This window comes from Mesoplodon densirostris, chromosome 7, assembly GCF_025265405.1.
Source record: "Mesoplodon densirostris isolate mMesDen1 chromosome 7, mMesDen1 primary haplotype, whole genome shotgun sequence".
In the NCBI taxonomy this organism is placed as follows: Eukaryota; Metazoa; Chordata; class Mammalia; order Artiodactyla; family Ziphiidae; genus Mesoplodon; species Mesoplodon densirostris.
The window spans coordinates 111,610,428-111,625,921 of NC_082667.1; the positions used below are offsets into that span (position 1 = coordinate 111,610,428).

General features: G+C 46.1%; 1 protein-coding gene across 2 annotated transcripts in view; it reads left to right on the top strand.

Annotated features, from left to right (window-relative positions):
- Window positions 1-2,520: 2,520 nt before the first annotated feature.
- KMT2A (lysine methyltransferase 2A) overlaps window positions 2,521-15,494 on the top strand; it is a 75,633-nt gene continuing 62,659 nt past the window's right edge. The window contains exons 1-2 of one of the 2 annotated variants that reach the window (XM_060103178.1): window positions 2,521-2,962; window positions 5,066-5,164. In XM_060103178.1, the coding sequence (XP_059959161.1) occupies window positions 2,525-2,962; window positions 5,066-5,164 (537 nt within the window). In that variant the 5' untranslated portion in view covers window positions 2,521-2,524. The remainder of the gene's footprint in view (window positions 2,963-5,065; window positions 5,165-15,494) is intronic. The other variant, XM_060103179.1, reaches the window with a different exon arrangement.

The window sequence follows — 15,494 nt, forward strand, 5'->3', positions numbered from 1 at the left end:
GGTTGGTGAGAATTGAATGCGCATGAAGCACTCAGGCTCACAGAAAGCACTCAAGAAATATAAGTTATTATTCTTTCCACCTTAAAAGCTCCAATAATAAACCAAATTCCGACTTGCTCTGGCTCCTTCTGGACGAGTCAGGAGGCAAAGAGACAAACTAGATGATTTTATCAAGGAGTTTTCTACTTAGAGGCTTGAGTCTGAGGACTTCACACAATCTTCACAGACATTCTTCCTTCCTGCTGTCCCCACTCAGCCTGCAGACCTCCCACCTGTGCCCAAAGAAGAGTGCTTGAAAGGAAGAGGTTACTCAGAACCCAGCCGGTTTATGTTTTCTCAGGGGTGGAGGTTGGGAAGAAATCCTGTTGACACAGTTTTGTAAAGCCTGTCACTCAGTCCCCTGCCTATTACCTTTGCAGACCGTTATGCATATTAAAGAAGGGGGGGCGGCAAATACAAAAGAAAAATAAGCGAGAGTGAGTGAGAGAGGGAACAAATCAGGATGCTTGAGGGAATCCACGTGGTCGCCAATCTGTAACTGATCAGAGCAGCGACACTGAAGCAAAACCCTCAGCGCCTAACGCTAAATATATTGCAATGGAGAAACCGTCCACAATGGGGTGTCTATGTCCTTAGCAGAGTCCTGGGGCTGCCGTTTAAGAGACTCTCCCCGTACTCCCACCCTTTTTGCACCTAGTAAACCACGCGATGTAACAACGGAATCTGGTTCTGTGTGTGCGCTGTGGGAGTGTGAGCTTTGCAAACCATCTGGGCTCCATCCTGCGCGGTTGGAACCACGATCGATCCAGGACGAGTTGGGGGAGTTGGAGCTTGCCTGTGTCTCCTTCCTCTCCCTGCTCCTCTCTAGCCCCCACCCCATCGTTCGCTCTGCACAAACGTTTCGCGGGTGGAGGGACGTAGGTTTTCAGCACCAGGAGGCCGTGGACCTTCTCTGGAGGCTGCAGTGCATCCAGAGGGCCAGAGCTGATTGCAACCTGCTCACCACGACCCTCCCCCTCCTCCCCAAATTCGCTGCCCCAGGCTGTTATATTACAGGCGGGGCGCTGTACCGGTGCGGGAGTCCAGGAAGGCTGCGTGACCTTCCAGCGAACTCCACCTCGGCCAGGGGTGGGAGGGATGGAGGCTGCCCCGGGGCCTGCTGGCTGTGTATCGATCCCCCAGCCTCAGCCAACACAAGTTCTCCCGGTACAAACCCCTCCCTCCCTTCTGTGCTTTCCCAGCCTTGCAGGCTTCTAACGCCTAGCTTGAGGCGCCCTCCTATCTTTCCCGCAATAAAGTGAACCGGGTGGGTATGCATCCCCCGCCCTAACCCTCCCCTTCCCCTTCCCCCCTCTGCCTACTAACCCCGCGCACAGAGCTCGCTGCCGGCGGGCCCCTTCCACCCAGTGTATCATAATGCCCAACGCTCTTCTCCTCCCCCTCTCTTAATCAGAAACGTGGTCGCGAGCCCCCCCCCCCACCCCTGCGTGCATACATTAGGGTCTGCTTTGCATGCAGCGGCAGGCAGAGAACTGAGGAAGAAGGGGCGGGGGCGCTTTTGCCCGCCTCTTCCCTCCAGGCCCCGTTAGCCACCCAGTTTCAGCTTCGTTGTAACGCCGCCTCGTTAGCGGAGCACGCCGCGGCCCCAGTGCCCGGGCTGGAGAAACACAACCCAACTCTCTGCAGAAGGGCACCAAAGCCAGAGGTTTCTTAGCCCCGAGCGCACAGTAGGGCGAGGGGGTGGCGAGAGGCCGACCACTCGGTGTGTGCATTTTGGAGAGAGCTCCAGCCTGAAAATGGGAGGGGCTCTTTTTTTTTAATTATTTTTTAAAGCGCATTCATTGAGGCCCTTTCTATTTTGCATATTGTAAACTGGGCAACAATTCCGTCTTGCCTGTAGCACAATAAGGGCTCTTTTATTCTAGAAGTGTTAAATCCGGGCTAACCCCTCCCGTATCCGTGCCTCGAGGCGGAGAAGGCGCACTCGTCCCCGGCCCGGCAGCCGCGTTAGACTGGAAGCTGCTCTCCCGGGCGGTTCGATTCCCAGCGCATCCCGGGAACGTGTGTAATCGGCCTCTCGGCTCTAGAGGCTGCAGGCGGCCGGCCTCCCTCCGCCTCCATCCTCTCCGTAGCCCTCACCCCTCCCCCTCTCCCCGGAACCCGCGCTCCGCGTCGGGCTCCTGGGCTTCCTTCCCCCCTCCTTTTCCCGAGTAATGCCGCTCCCGGAGGGCGGGGCACGCAGTTATCCAGGTTGCGGGGCGGGCGGGCGGGCGGCAGGCTGCGGCCCGGGCCTCGGGATGGCGTAGCCGCGGCCCGGCGTCGGCAGCGCGGGCCCGAGCCCGCTATACAGCTTGCTGGGCCGGCTGGCGCGGCCCGGCCCTCGGCATAGAGGCCGCGGGGTGCAGGCGGCCGGGCGGCGCCGAGCGGGCCAGGCAGGTTCCGGGGCCCGCGGCCCCCCCCTCCGCCTCCCCGCCCCCCTGTGTTGTCGCCTCTCCCTCTCGCTGCTTCACTTCACGGGGCGAACATGGCGCACAGCTGTCGGTGGCGCTTCCCCGCCCGACCCGGGACCACCGGGGGCGGCGGCGGCGGGGGGCGCCGGGGCCTAGGGGGCGCCCCGCGGCAACGCGTCCCGGCCCTGCTGCTTCCCCCCGGGCCCCTGGTCGGCGGCGGCGGCCCCGGGGCGCCCCCCTCCCCCCCGGCTGTGGCGGCCGCGGCGGCGGCGGCGGCGGCGGGAAGCGGCGGGGTTGGGGTTCCAGGGGGAGCGGCCGCCGCCTCAGCAGCCTCCTCGTCGTCCGCCTCGTCTTCGTCTTCGTCATCGTCCTCAGCCTCCTCTGGGCCGGCCCTGCTCCGGGTGGGCCCGGGTTTCGACGCGGCGCTGCAGGTCTCGGCCGCCATCGGCACCAACCTGCGCCGGTTCCGGGCCGTGTTTGGGGAGAGCGGCGGGGGAGGCGGCAGCGGAGAGGTAAGGGGGCGAGGAACCCCCAGGTCCGGGGTCTCGACCCTCTGCGGAGCCCCCTCCCCTCCCCCATCCGGGATTGTGGAGCATCCCAATTCGGGGACCATCCTGGGGTCCCTGACCCGGGGCAGATGGCCCTCCCATCTCGGGACCCCCATCCAGGGGTGCAGACCCCCAGGCGTCCCCACCCCGGGGTTCGGACCCATCTGGCCGAGGGCGTTTGACCCCCCACCCTCCTTCCCCTGACCCTTCCCCACATCCTCTGGCACAGACCCCTCGCCCGGGTTTCCCATCCCGGGACTGAACCCCTCCTCCCTTTCACAGATTACCTCATCCGAGCGAGATTCCTCCCTCCCTTCCTCCTAGAGACTTGATCCCGCCACATCCCCGCCTCCCTCTCTGGGCAGATGTTTTACTCCTGGGGCAGTTTTCCTCTTGGGCATCTCTCGGGGGATGGCCTCATCCAAAGCCACGTTCTTCTCCCACCCTTGGGGACCGATGTCCCTTCTAGCACCTTGCTTTCGAAAACCTGATGAACCCTCGCTCCGTCCCCGGGCCCGGTCCCTACACTACCAGCCACTCCCCCTTCCTTCACCTCCACCCGCACCCCCCCCCCCCCGCCCCCAGAGGAGAGGTCCTCCCCTCATCCCGCCCTTCCCCACCAGGAAAAAGCTACTTGCCTCTCCACCTTGCCTCCCTTCGCCTTCTTTCCCTCTGAAGATAACGGCGATCTCCTCCTACAGCAGTCTGTTTCTCCCATTTTACAGAGCTGCAGTTTCTAGCCTATTGGTAGCAGGGGATTACTCTACCTTCACTCCACCCTTTCCCTCCTTTAGAATGAAGGATTAGTGGCATCTTCGAGGGGAAAATTGTCCACTGTCCCCTAGGCTCAGAGAAGAGCAGCTTTCCACCATTCCCCCTGGAGAGGAGGCAGGTTTTCCCTCCAGCTCTGGGGAAGGGGGCCCCCGTGAGGGGCGGTGTTTGTGGGGTACTTGGGCAGCATCCTCCCAGGGGAAGCAGCTGCTCTCCTACCCCACCCACTGCGCCTGAGAGCACGCAGTCTTCAAACCTAGCTCCCTCCCGCCCTTCTCCTTTTCTCCGTCATTTCATTATTGATCCACCTTTTCCTAGGCCAATCCTGGGGCTTGGAAGGGGTGGGGGAAGCAGGGTTGGGGTGAGGAGAGTAGATAAGGGACAGTTTTACTGTAGTGAGGTGGTGGTGGCTGCTTCTGATTGAGAGAAAGAGGGTTATGAAGAGGTTATGAAGCAAAGTTATTCCTTAGAAGGAGTTAGCGTTCTCTCTCTGATTTGTTTGAGGGGGACCCAAGGTGGATGAAGGATCTCCAGCTTTACCCCTTCCCCATTTAGTACTGGGGCGGGAATGGGGATGCTTTGATAGGCATTATTCTGCCCCCTTCAGCCAAAAGGAAAGTTGCCCTGGGAAGGGAAGTTGAGTTCAGGTTCAGCCAGTGGCGTTGCGCATTTGTTTTACATTGGATGCAGAAGGGGGAGTTTGAATCGTAGGGGAAGGGGGAGAATGGGATGGGGGATGCTAGGAGGAAGAGCAGCTGCTAGGGGCTGAAGCGGAGGCGGGTAGGGGGTTGCTGCTTTGGAGTGCTCTTGATTGAAACAGAAAGGGAAAGATAACAACCAGCCGTTTCCTGCGTGCTCTGCCGTTGGTGCACACAAAATATCCTGGGCAAACCCCTCGTCCCCTATTGTGCCCCGCACCCCTTTAGATTTACAGAAAGATCCTGGGCAGAAGGGGAGGGAGGAGATCCCAGGGACCCTGGCCCCTCCTTTCAAGGAGCTGGCATTTTTTAGTTGTTAGTCTTCCTGCCTCCTTTTTTAAATCGTTTCTAAGGCATCCTGATCAGGAGACTGACAACAACCCGCCTTCTGACAGAGCAAGGAGGACATGATGGGGGCGTGTTCCTTGCGATGTAGCTAGCTGCAGCGTCCCTTTTCCCTGCCTCTCTCTGCTCTCTCTCCACCTCCTTTTCCCAGCCTTCAGAAGGCAGCTGCAGTCAGCAGGGTTGTTTGAGACTATTTATTGGTTGCTGTAGATTATTATTTTTTTTTTGAAAGGCCAATTCTGTATTTTTTAAGCTAACAACACAGATCCCATGTAGTTGGAGAACCAAAGGCCTCATACATGACAAAAAGACTGAACCGTTCAGGTTACTTGCATGGAGTTGGTGCTTAAATGTGAGTTGATTTTGCTTTTTTAAAAGATACAGCAGCAAAAAAAAAAAAAAATAGACTTACTGACATTTCATTTACCTGCTTGTTTTCAAAATTGAGACTTGCCTGGTTATATGTAGAATTTTAGCCCCATGTATATTTGAGTATAATAAGAAAGTCTCTATTAGGAGAAGTTAGTCTATTTTTAAGGGGATCCTGAGAAGCATTTTCTTTTTGTCTAGCATGCTTATTTATTTTATACTGAAGGACCAAGTGTTCACATTCCAAATGTTGTTATCACATATTCAAAAGCAAAGTTTTATGCTGACAGCTTCCAATCATAGCTTTTCAAGAGACTGGTTAGAAAGAGAGCCACCTGGATTCAGGGACCTAATGTCTGGGCACCAGAATATTTTATCTGTTGGTCTTTGACAAATCACCTCTAAAGTTTTAATCAGGTGCTAACATTTTCTTATCCACTGGCATTATTTTGCTTAGCAGTAGTGTGTAGTATAAGGCCTGTCAAGGAAATGCAGTAATTTCAAATAAGATCATATTAATACTTTTTTTCTTTAAAACTTTTGCCTGAACAGTAGTTGCTACTTCATTATGAGGAAAGTGGTTGACTCCTTACATTAAACTGAAGTATTTTTTCTGAATTAGGCTTGAATGAGCTGTTGTTCCATTGGTAAGCCTTTTATATGGTAGTTTGAGTTAATCTAGGATGGGTTAATGGTATGCATTCATGAGTGCTAACCCATGGTATGGCTTAGTACTAAACCATGTGATTATATCCTTTGACCTGGTTGTTTTCAAGGTGGAAACCAAGCATTTTGTTACAGAGTCTTACAAATCAATGATAAAGTTCCAACAAGGAGGTTTAGGGTTCCCACGGGCTGACATAGAGTTCTAAAGATTGTTTCTCAGAAGTTGCTCACGGATCTGTATCAAGGCTTGTCTGGATTCATGAAGACATGGTTTGTGATCCAAAAGGATTCTAGCCTCTTTAAATTCTGGTTCGCTTTAAGTGAATAATGACTATAACTTCATAACAACACATAAGTTAATACTTATTGAATACTAAGTTAAGGTGGTTGAAAGGTGACAGAACTTCCAGATCAGTTCCCTGTTTAAACTCCTTTAGCTGTAGAAGATTTGTCCTTTACTGCCACAGGTTCTGAACTTCCCTCGGGATTGATATCTCTCTGAGAAATAACTACATGTAAGAGTTCTTCATGACCAAGGTCTGTCAGAATGGGATTATCTTAAAAAGTATATAGGTGTTGCTGATCTCCTATTTGGGCTTTCTGTGTGACAGTTATGAAGTAGAATTAGAGTTTTATTTGATTGAGCACTGTGAGAAATCACAGAGGTCTGCTTTTTCGCCTTCCCTTTCCCCTGCATGGTATCAGGGCCCCACTTTTCTGAGGATTGTCTCAGGTGGTATATATGTGACTCTACTTTGCCATCTAATTAAACATAGTACAGCATCCTCTCTGTTGACTAGAATTTGGGCTATTTTAATGTGAACCCCAGAAATGGTCTATTTATCAGCAAGTAATCTTTGTTTATTACTTTCATAATCCAATTGCCATTCCTACCACCTCACAAAATGTTAAAAGCAGAATTTCCACCCTGATCATAACATGGTGAACTTTGATTAGATATAAATGGAAACCGAATCACAACATTGGTATGTATTTGTATTTGAAATGGCAGTTTAGTTTGGCTGGACTAAGGTGGGCTCTTGGGTTGGGCTTAGAAAAGATGGTGGTCCTGGAGTGGGAAAGTGATTTTTTTTTTTTTTTTTTGATTTTCATTGGGCATATGTGCCAAGAGTGGGAGTTGCTCCTTCATTGCCTTCACAGCTAATCCTGAGCTGGGCAGAAGGAAAGTGAAGCAGAGAACACAAGTGGACTAGAAGAAGCCCCTCCGCGAGAAAGTCGATGGGCATGGGCTCTCCTCGCACTCATCTCTCATCTCTGTCACTCACCAGTCTGGAGGGTTTCACTTCTAACTTGAAACTTCAGTAAAATGAAAAGATTGGGCTAAATGTCAGCTCAGGAATCTTTTCTGCTCCAGTGTTCTGATTCCTCTCTGTTTTATTAATTGTTTGCTCAGGTCAGAACTTCTTATTCTGAATTTATTTAAAAAGTCAGAGTGAGTGAGCCTGTTTGGTAATTTTTTTTTTTCTTTTTTCTTTTTTGGCTGCATTGGGTCTTTGTTGCTGTGCGCGGGCTTTCTCTAGTTGTGGCGAACGGGGGCTACTCTTCGTTGCGGTGCGCAGCCTTCTCATTGTGGTGGCTTCTCTTCTTGCGGAGCACAGGCTCTAGGTGCGCGGGCTTCAGTAGTTGTAGCACGCGAGCTCAGTAGTTGTGGCTCGCGGGCTCTAAGAGCGCAGGCTCAGTCGTTGTGGCGCACAGGCTTAGTTGCTCCACGGCATGTGGGATCTTCCCGGACCAGGGATGGAACCCGTGTCCCCTGCATTGGGAGGCGGATTCTCAACCACTGTGCCACCAGGGAAGCCCTGTTTGGTAATTTTTAATATCAGAGTGTATATTTGCCATTAAACTGCCATTATTATTGGGAAGAGAAATTTGAACTTGGTGGGAAAGTTTTCATTGTATGGACAAAATGTAAGGATTTTATGGAAAAAGTTCTTTGCTGAAGTCGACCAATTTCATTTATAAGAAAAGTAAAGATAAAATTTTAAGTATAACTCATTATCTGGTGTTGAGAGGCCCTCTTGTTTGGCTAAATTTGTTTTCATGTTTTCAATATTGTAGATTCCTGACTCTCCAAAAGGGAAGTTATTTTCAGTCTAGGTGGTATATTCCTTTAGGTGTGTGAGCTTTTAAATGAAAAAAATCCAATACACTAATGTATTTACAGATCCAAAGTGGTGGTACCAACATTGCAGGGAGTAGTTGTTAATACGCTCTAAAACGTAGTTTGGTTTGTACTGAGCATCACAAATGCAGTCTTTAGAACTTTTCTTCATCTTTCACTGAAAGGCATATCACTTGTCCCCATCTTTACCTTCCATCTAATTATCTTAAGGCACATGCTCTTGTAGGAAATCATCGTTCACAAAATAGTGACTGATCTTTTGATTGGAAGTTGAGAAGAGAAAATACTCCCCTCTTGACTCCCCTCCCATCTCTGCTCACCTGGGAGCTGGCCTTCCATAGAGCAGCTGTGCAGGCTTAATACCCGTTGCCTTCCTTGCCCTGTGGCTGGGTGGGGGGTGGCGACACTTGTTTCGCTTGCTCTGAGGCATAACAGACTGCAGTGCCTCTCTCTCCTTTGGAGACTCACTGTTTTAATTGTAGGTCTCCTAATTAAGATCTCTTTGTGCCTGCCCACATTCCACTAGTGTTGGCACAGAACTTCAGCTTCCTTCTAGCACTTAACTGAAGGCCTTCAATCCGGCCTTTTGTGAATATCTTGTCTCTTTCCATTCTTCCTCTGCCAAGGTGGAGAGCCCAGTGGCATAGACCTATGAGAAAGGGGGAAGCTTTGTGACTGTCACTACTTTGGGAGGAATTTATTCTAGAATTGCTGGGATGGGACCTTCTTTTGTTTGTATATGTTATTTTCAGGAATTAAGAAAAGTTAAATTACTAATGAGTCTGACATGAGGTACCCACATTTTAGTCAGATTCTTAACCCTATAGGCACTAGTAGGAAGAAGGAAGCTCAAGAGTTTACTATTAAAAAGTGTTTGTTTGGGTCTTATCTAGATTGATTTAAAGCTTGATAAATAAAAGCTTATGGAGTAAATCACAGACTTGGGGGTTTTGTGGTTGCGAAGACAGTCAATCAAATGAAATTACTGATTGTTCCTAAATTGTATCAGATTTTAAAGCATAGAGTTAACTTTGATATTTGAATTAACTTTTTTGATTAGAAAAGACTGCAGGAGGATCTAGAAATTATTGAGTTAATTAAGAATACTCTTGTAGCCTCCAGTATTTCTTGAGAAGATCAGGAATTGGCTAGGTTTCTAGAGCAGTTTCAGAATAAGGGAAAGTAATTTTTCTGGAAAATGTAGTTTCACTCTAGTTCCCATTATGACAGTGCTCAGAATACAGCATGTCCTTTTAACGGATCTATATGTGCCATGCTAGAGGAAATGCAGTCTTTATTAAGAAGAAGGAATCTTGAATCCTTCACCTGGACCCAGATGGTTTCATTGAACACATCAATATGAGGCGGACAAAGGGCTACTTTTTTGTTGTTATTGTCATTTCCTTGGTTGTGAAGAAGGCCTGAAAGAAGGAAGTTTATGGCATGCATGAAATAAAGCTGGAGGCCTGCGCTCTTATACCTGAGTGGGTGGTTTTATGGCCTAATTCTCTAATTGCTGGCATTTATGACAGTGTGGATGCAACTGGCCCTGTGGCTGAGGTGGATTATGTTGGGAATAGGGAGAGAAAAGGGGTCCTTTTGTTAGCCTTTTCATTTTCCCCCTCAATAAGTTCTCTGAGAAAGCCCTGAGGAAATACAGAGACACTTGGACTGAGGGAATGGCATCCCATAAAATGGTTCTTTATGTTTTGAAAAAGGATGAGCTGCTTTTCTTGATCTATCCAAAGAAATCCATACCACCACTGTTAAATATTTCAATGAGCTTTGTACCTTGTCAGGTTACACACCAGGGGAAGCCAACCAGGAGGCTGGAGGTGCTGCTAGGCGTTTGCTTTTAAAGACTAAGACATTTGAAAGAAGAATGTTGTCGTGTGACTTGTAGTTGTTTTGGATGATATAAATCCCCTTGTAGGATTCGTATGAAACTTCTTAGAGGCCAAACTTGGTTTAACTTTTTAGATTTTGAATGCAACTATTCTAATGAGTTTTAGTCTTAAGGAAACTGTTAAAGATATAAATGTAAGAGTTAGTTGGCAGTTTTCTGTGCTGTGTATGAAAATTCCCCTTTCTTTGAAATGAGTAGTTGTTTTTCTGTTGGACAAATAGACTAAAGGGATTTCCCCAGCTGTTTTACCTTTAATTATCGCTTCAGCAATGCCTTGTGGGGCACCAGTGGGTAGGATCTATTCAACTGCCATTTATTTCTGGAGTTGGAGTTTTTTCCATATATTTTATCTGTTTTCTTGCATTTTTGTGTTTTGGGTTTGGTTGGAATGTTTGGGTGTAGATGTTTTGATGTCCCTCATCAGTAAGAGCTACGAACCTTTCTAACATTCGAATTGTTTTAGAGAGATCCAACCCTTATGGTCCACGCTTTGCTGAAGCATCATTGTTTCATTCTCATTTTACAGCATCAAAGTAATTGTGGCTTTCTGTCTTGAATTAAGGGAGTAATATTACTTGTGAGGAGTGTTTTTGGAGAAATTTTTTTTCACTGAGCTCTCCTTTGTACTATCTCAGTTCTAAAAACTGGGGAGTAGTTAATCACACGTATCTGTAATAAATATCTACACCTAAAGGAATAAATATTTACACGTGCTTCTATTCAACTTCTGTCCATCCATGAGTATTGACTGATTTTTAGATCAAACACAAGCATACAACATTGTCCCTAGATTATTGCCTTTAATTATAAGCAGTAAAACCATGTGGATAACATCTCTTAAAGCTTAGTTAATGAGGAAATCCTTTTGTAATCTCTCCAGCAAGGATTTTTTATTTGTGCATATATAAATACCTTTATAAAGGAAGGACAGAATCTCATTATGTAATCTGTAATAGTGTGAGATAGTACAGCACGGTAATTAAGAGCTATTAAGACCATGGGCTCTGGGTTCAGACTGCCTGGGTTCAAATCTTGGCTCCACTATTTATTAGCTGAATGACCTTGAAAAACTCTCTTAACCTCTCTGCTTCAGTTTCTTCATTTGTAAATCAATGGTAATTGTGCTTCATAAGATTATTGTGAGGCTTAATTGAAATTATGCATGCAAAGTACTTAGCACTTTGCCTGGTACAGAGGAATCCCTAATTATTATTAGGACTCAGATTGAAAGGACAGGAGTGCTTAATCTTTTTTTTTTTTTTTCCCTCCAAGGTAGCAGGTTTTTTTTACTTGGAGGTATACATATATATGTGTACACATATATACCTATTCGAGTGCTATAATCTTGACTTTAGAATGTTCTTGATTTTGGTAAGGGTGTCAAGTTCATCAGTAAGCTAGGTGGAACCAAACTGAAGCCAGTCACACATCTTGGTAACAGTGGGTACCGTTGGTATCCAACTAGAATGTAATTAGCGATAAGGCACAAAAGGGAATAAAAAGAACAGGACAGTAAATAGGCAGGTAGGTAACCAAGGAAGGCAGTGCCTTCATGAGTTACATAACTGTCAAGCCAAGGCAGCTATACTGGGGTTGCTACCCTTGGTCCCTGTAACTAGTATTCCTTATCTTTTTGAGTATGAGTACTTGGTGATTTCCTAAAACAACTCTGAGGTTCTTCAGGGTTCTTGTCCCCCAAGTTCAGATTCATTAGTCTGTACTTGGTAACTCTTTGACATTTGTTCTCAAGTTTTAGCTTAGGGAGAGTAAGTGTAGGTCTGTGGAGATCAATGCAGCTAACAATTTAATTACAGAAGAAATGCTAAGTTGTAACTTAACTTGAGAAATAAAAATAACCACAAGTAGAGTAGTCAAAACCAAGTTAAACTTCACCTAGTAGAGGATAGTATGCTTAAGGAGGAAAAATATAGTTCTGTTTTATCTCACCTAAAAAACGATGTGCTGAAATACTTAATACACTGTCTTTTACAGATGAAGAAACCAAGGTACAGACATGTTAAATAGATTTCCTAAGTCATATGGCTAGTAAGTGGCAGAGCTAGAATTCAAATCCAGCTCTGTAACTATGTGAAGGCTTGTTCGTGCTCTCTGCACTGTGGTACCTTCAGTCCCTTTCTCTTCTCACCCCATCCAATAAATTTCTAAGGCTTGTCTGTGATACTATTGTATTGTTTCTTTAATCTGTCCCTGTTTTTCTGTTTTTACCATCCTACTTTAAATTTCCATTACCTTTGCATGGATTAAAACCATAAGCTCCTAACCGGTCTCTCTGCCTCCCTTTTCACTGTATAGTGGTGCCAGTGGTTTTCTTAAATACAGATCTGATTCTGTCACTTTATTCCTAAAACCCTTTGACTACTCACTGAATGTAAAATAAGATTTAAAATTCCCAGCCCTTTATAATCTAGCTGGCCTACATTTCTACATTTTGAACATTATCTCCTGAACACACATTTTCACTTAAAGTGCTTCAACCATATTGAACTACCAGTCTATTAGATATTCTTCACAGTCTGTGTGTACCTGCCTTTATACCTTTGCTAATGCCTTTCCTTTGCCTTAAAATGTTTCCCATCTTGACCTGCCTCTGACTTATTCATCTTTCATGGCTCAGTTCAGATCCCCAGATCCCAGCTCTTCCGTGAAGCTTTCAAGATACCACAACTAGCTGAAATTCAACTTCTTTCCTGTTTTCTTACTGCACTTTATACCTACCCTTAAAGAATTTACTCCAGAATACTTTACGTTGTAAATACTTTTGATTGTGTCTGTCTTTCCCCCTTTAGATTATGATTTCCTTAAGACACAGACCATTTCTGAGTCATCATTTATGTTTTATATTGTTTACAGTGGTGACTTTTCATATAGAAGGTGATCAGTGAATGTTTGTTGAACTGAAAATTTGGTATACATACAACTTCTAGGAACACTTTGCAAGGACATATCGCATAAGCTATTATGTTGTTCAAGACTATTAGCAGGATAGTTTTGAGTAATTTTGAAAAATAGTAAGCTAACTTAAGCACAGCAGAGGAAAGTCTTAAGAGCCATCAAAGGACATTTTTGTAAAAGTACCGATTGGGGCTTTAAAAGTGATGTTGAGTGTTATAAAGCAGAAACCAACACACCACTGTAAAGTAATTATACTCCAATAAAGATGTTAAAAAAAAAGTGATGTTGAGGAATCCTGATGGGATGGCATCATCTTTTATATAGATAATGCTGGCACTGATCACCCACTTACTTGAGTGTTGTTTCCACTTCTAGGTTCCTCAACTTAGAGGGGATGAGGATACCTTGGAGAGGTTTCTGAGGAGACTCAAAAGATGATTATATGATTGGAAGTCAGTCCTATGAGGAAAGGTTGGGAGAATGAAAAGTTAAGAGGCAACTTAATAACTCTTCAAAAAACATGAATGGATCCATTATTGGGAATGGTAACCAGCTGTTTTCCAGCTCTACTGATGCTAAAATAAGAGAAAAACAGGTTTAAATTGAAGCAAAGGGTAGTTGTGTAAGGAACTTGTTGCTAATGATGGTTTTCATTATAGTGATGGCGAAAAGATTACTGAAATAATTTTATGATCTTCTCTGGAGGTTAATTTTAAAGGACAAGAGTCCTGCCTATGTATGTGTAAAATGACTTCTCAAGCTACCTTCTCATTCTCTGAATCAATAAGTATATTTCTATTTAGATCCTAGAGGGCATGGATCATGTTTTATACTTTTTAATATTCCCCAAGGGGTCCTAGGGTCTCACTGGCTCCCTAAGAAGTATTTGAATTGTCAATTTATGGCAATAATTAACTTTCAGTAGTAAGCTCCAAAGAAATGTCTTTATGAAATTATTATTATTATTATTATTATTTTTTGCCGTACGAGGGCCTCTCACTGTTGTGGCCTCTCCCATTGCGGAGCACAGGCTCCGGACGCGCAGGCTCAGCGGCCATGGCTCACGGGCCTAGCCGCTCCGCGACATGTGGGATCTTCCCGGACCGAGGCACGAACCCCTGTCCCCTGCATCAGCAGGCGGACTCTCAACCACTGCGCCACCAGGGAAGCCCCATGAAATTATCTTATAGTGGTTTTATAGGAGAATAAAAACTTAGTAAATGGAGCTAAGAGGGAAACCTTAAACATCAAGAGAAACCAGGTAAAGTAGAAGGCGTGGTCTCAATATAGGAAACAAATAAATATTTATAGCTTTTATGTCCATTTTCAGTTGTAGTCTAAAGAGCTGTGCTTCAGAATATCCCTTGTTAAGGGTATCACTGCTTGTGGATGCATTATAACAAGTGCTTTGTAAATCCTTTCCAGTCTAATAAGTTGGCTTCATGTGAATGAGGATTATAAAGGCCTCTGACCCTTGGCTTTTGAGGCCATGAGGAGGGCTTACATTACTTAGAATGAAACCTTTTTAGATATGTTGGGTTGCAAAAAGCATTTCCGGTACAGTCAGAATGAAAACTGTGAATTGGGATTATTCATATAGATTACCAAAAGTCTGGGCAGAGCTGATACTCACACCAGCTCATTCTCCTACTAGCTCTTAGTTCCAAATCCTTGAGTGGGTTATTGAAGCTTTAGGACTTTGGAATTTAGTACTGGAATTGTGTATAATTTCCTTCTTGTAGATAAATGGATACTAGGCTTATTTAAGGTTATTTGGCTTTAAATATTAAAAATATAATGAATATTTTCTAAGTTTCATATAGTGAATGCTGTCTACTGTTAACCAGACCATCTCATAAAATGACTGGAGTTCAAAGGTGAAGCTGGATTGTTGCAGGGATACTGCAAGTGGTGGCACAGTGAAGGGCGGCTTGATTCCCTAATTGTAAAATTGTGTCATTTGAGAAACTGGGAATTGGAAATATAAGGGAGTCATACTTTTCCCGTAACTTTTTAAAAAAATTTTTTATGTATTTTATTTATTTATTTTTGGCTGCATTGGGTCTTTGTTGCTGTGCGCGGGCTTTCTCTAGTTGCGGTGAGCTGGGGCTGCTCTTCATTGCGGTGCAGCGGGCTTCTCCTTGCAGTGGCTTCTCTTGTTGCAGAGCACAGGCTCTAGGCGCGTGGGCTTCAGTAGTTGTGGCTCGCGGGCTCTAGAGCGCAGGCTCAGTAGTTGTGGCGCACGGGCTTAGTTGCTCCGCGGCATGTGGGATCTTCCTGGACCAGGGCTCGAACCCGTTTCCCTTGCTTTGGCAGGCAGATTCTTAACCACTGCGCCACCAGGGAAGCCCCTTTTCCTGCAATTTTTTTTTTTTTTTTTTGCGGTACACGGGCCTCTCACTGTTGTGGCCTCTCCCGTTGCGGAGCACAGGCTCCGGATGCGCAGGCTCAACGGCCATGGCTCACGGGCCCAGCCGCTCCGCGGCATGTGGGGTCTTCCTGGACCGGGGCACGAACCCGTGTCCCCTGCATCGGCAGGCAGACTCTCAACCACTGCGCCACCAGGGAAGCCCCCTTCCCGTAACTTTTAATTGCTAATCATACAAGTATAAATTCAGAAAGCAAAAGATTATAAACAGCTAAGAATAATTCTCATGATTCTTTATTCTACTTGAGAGATTCCAG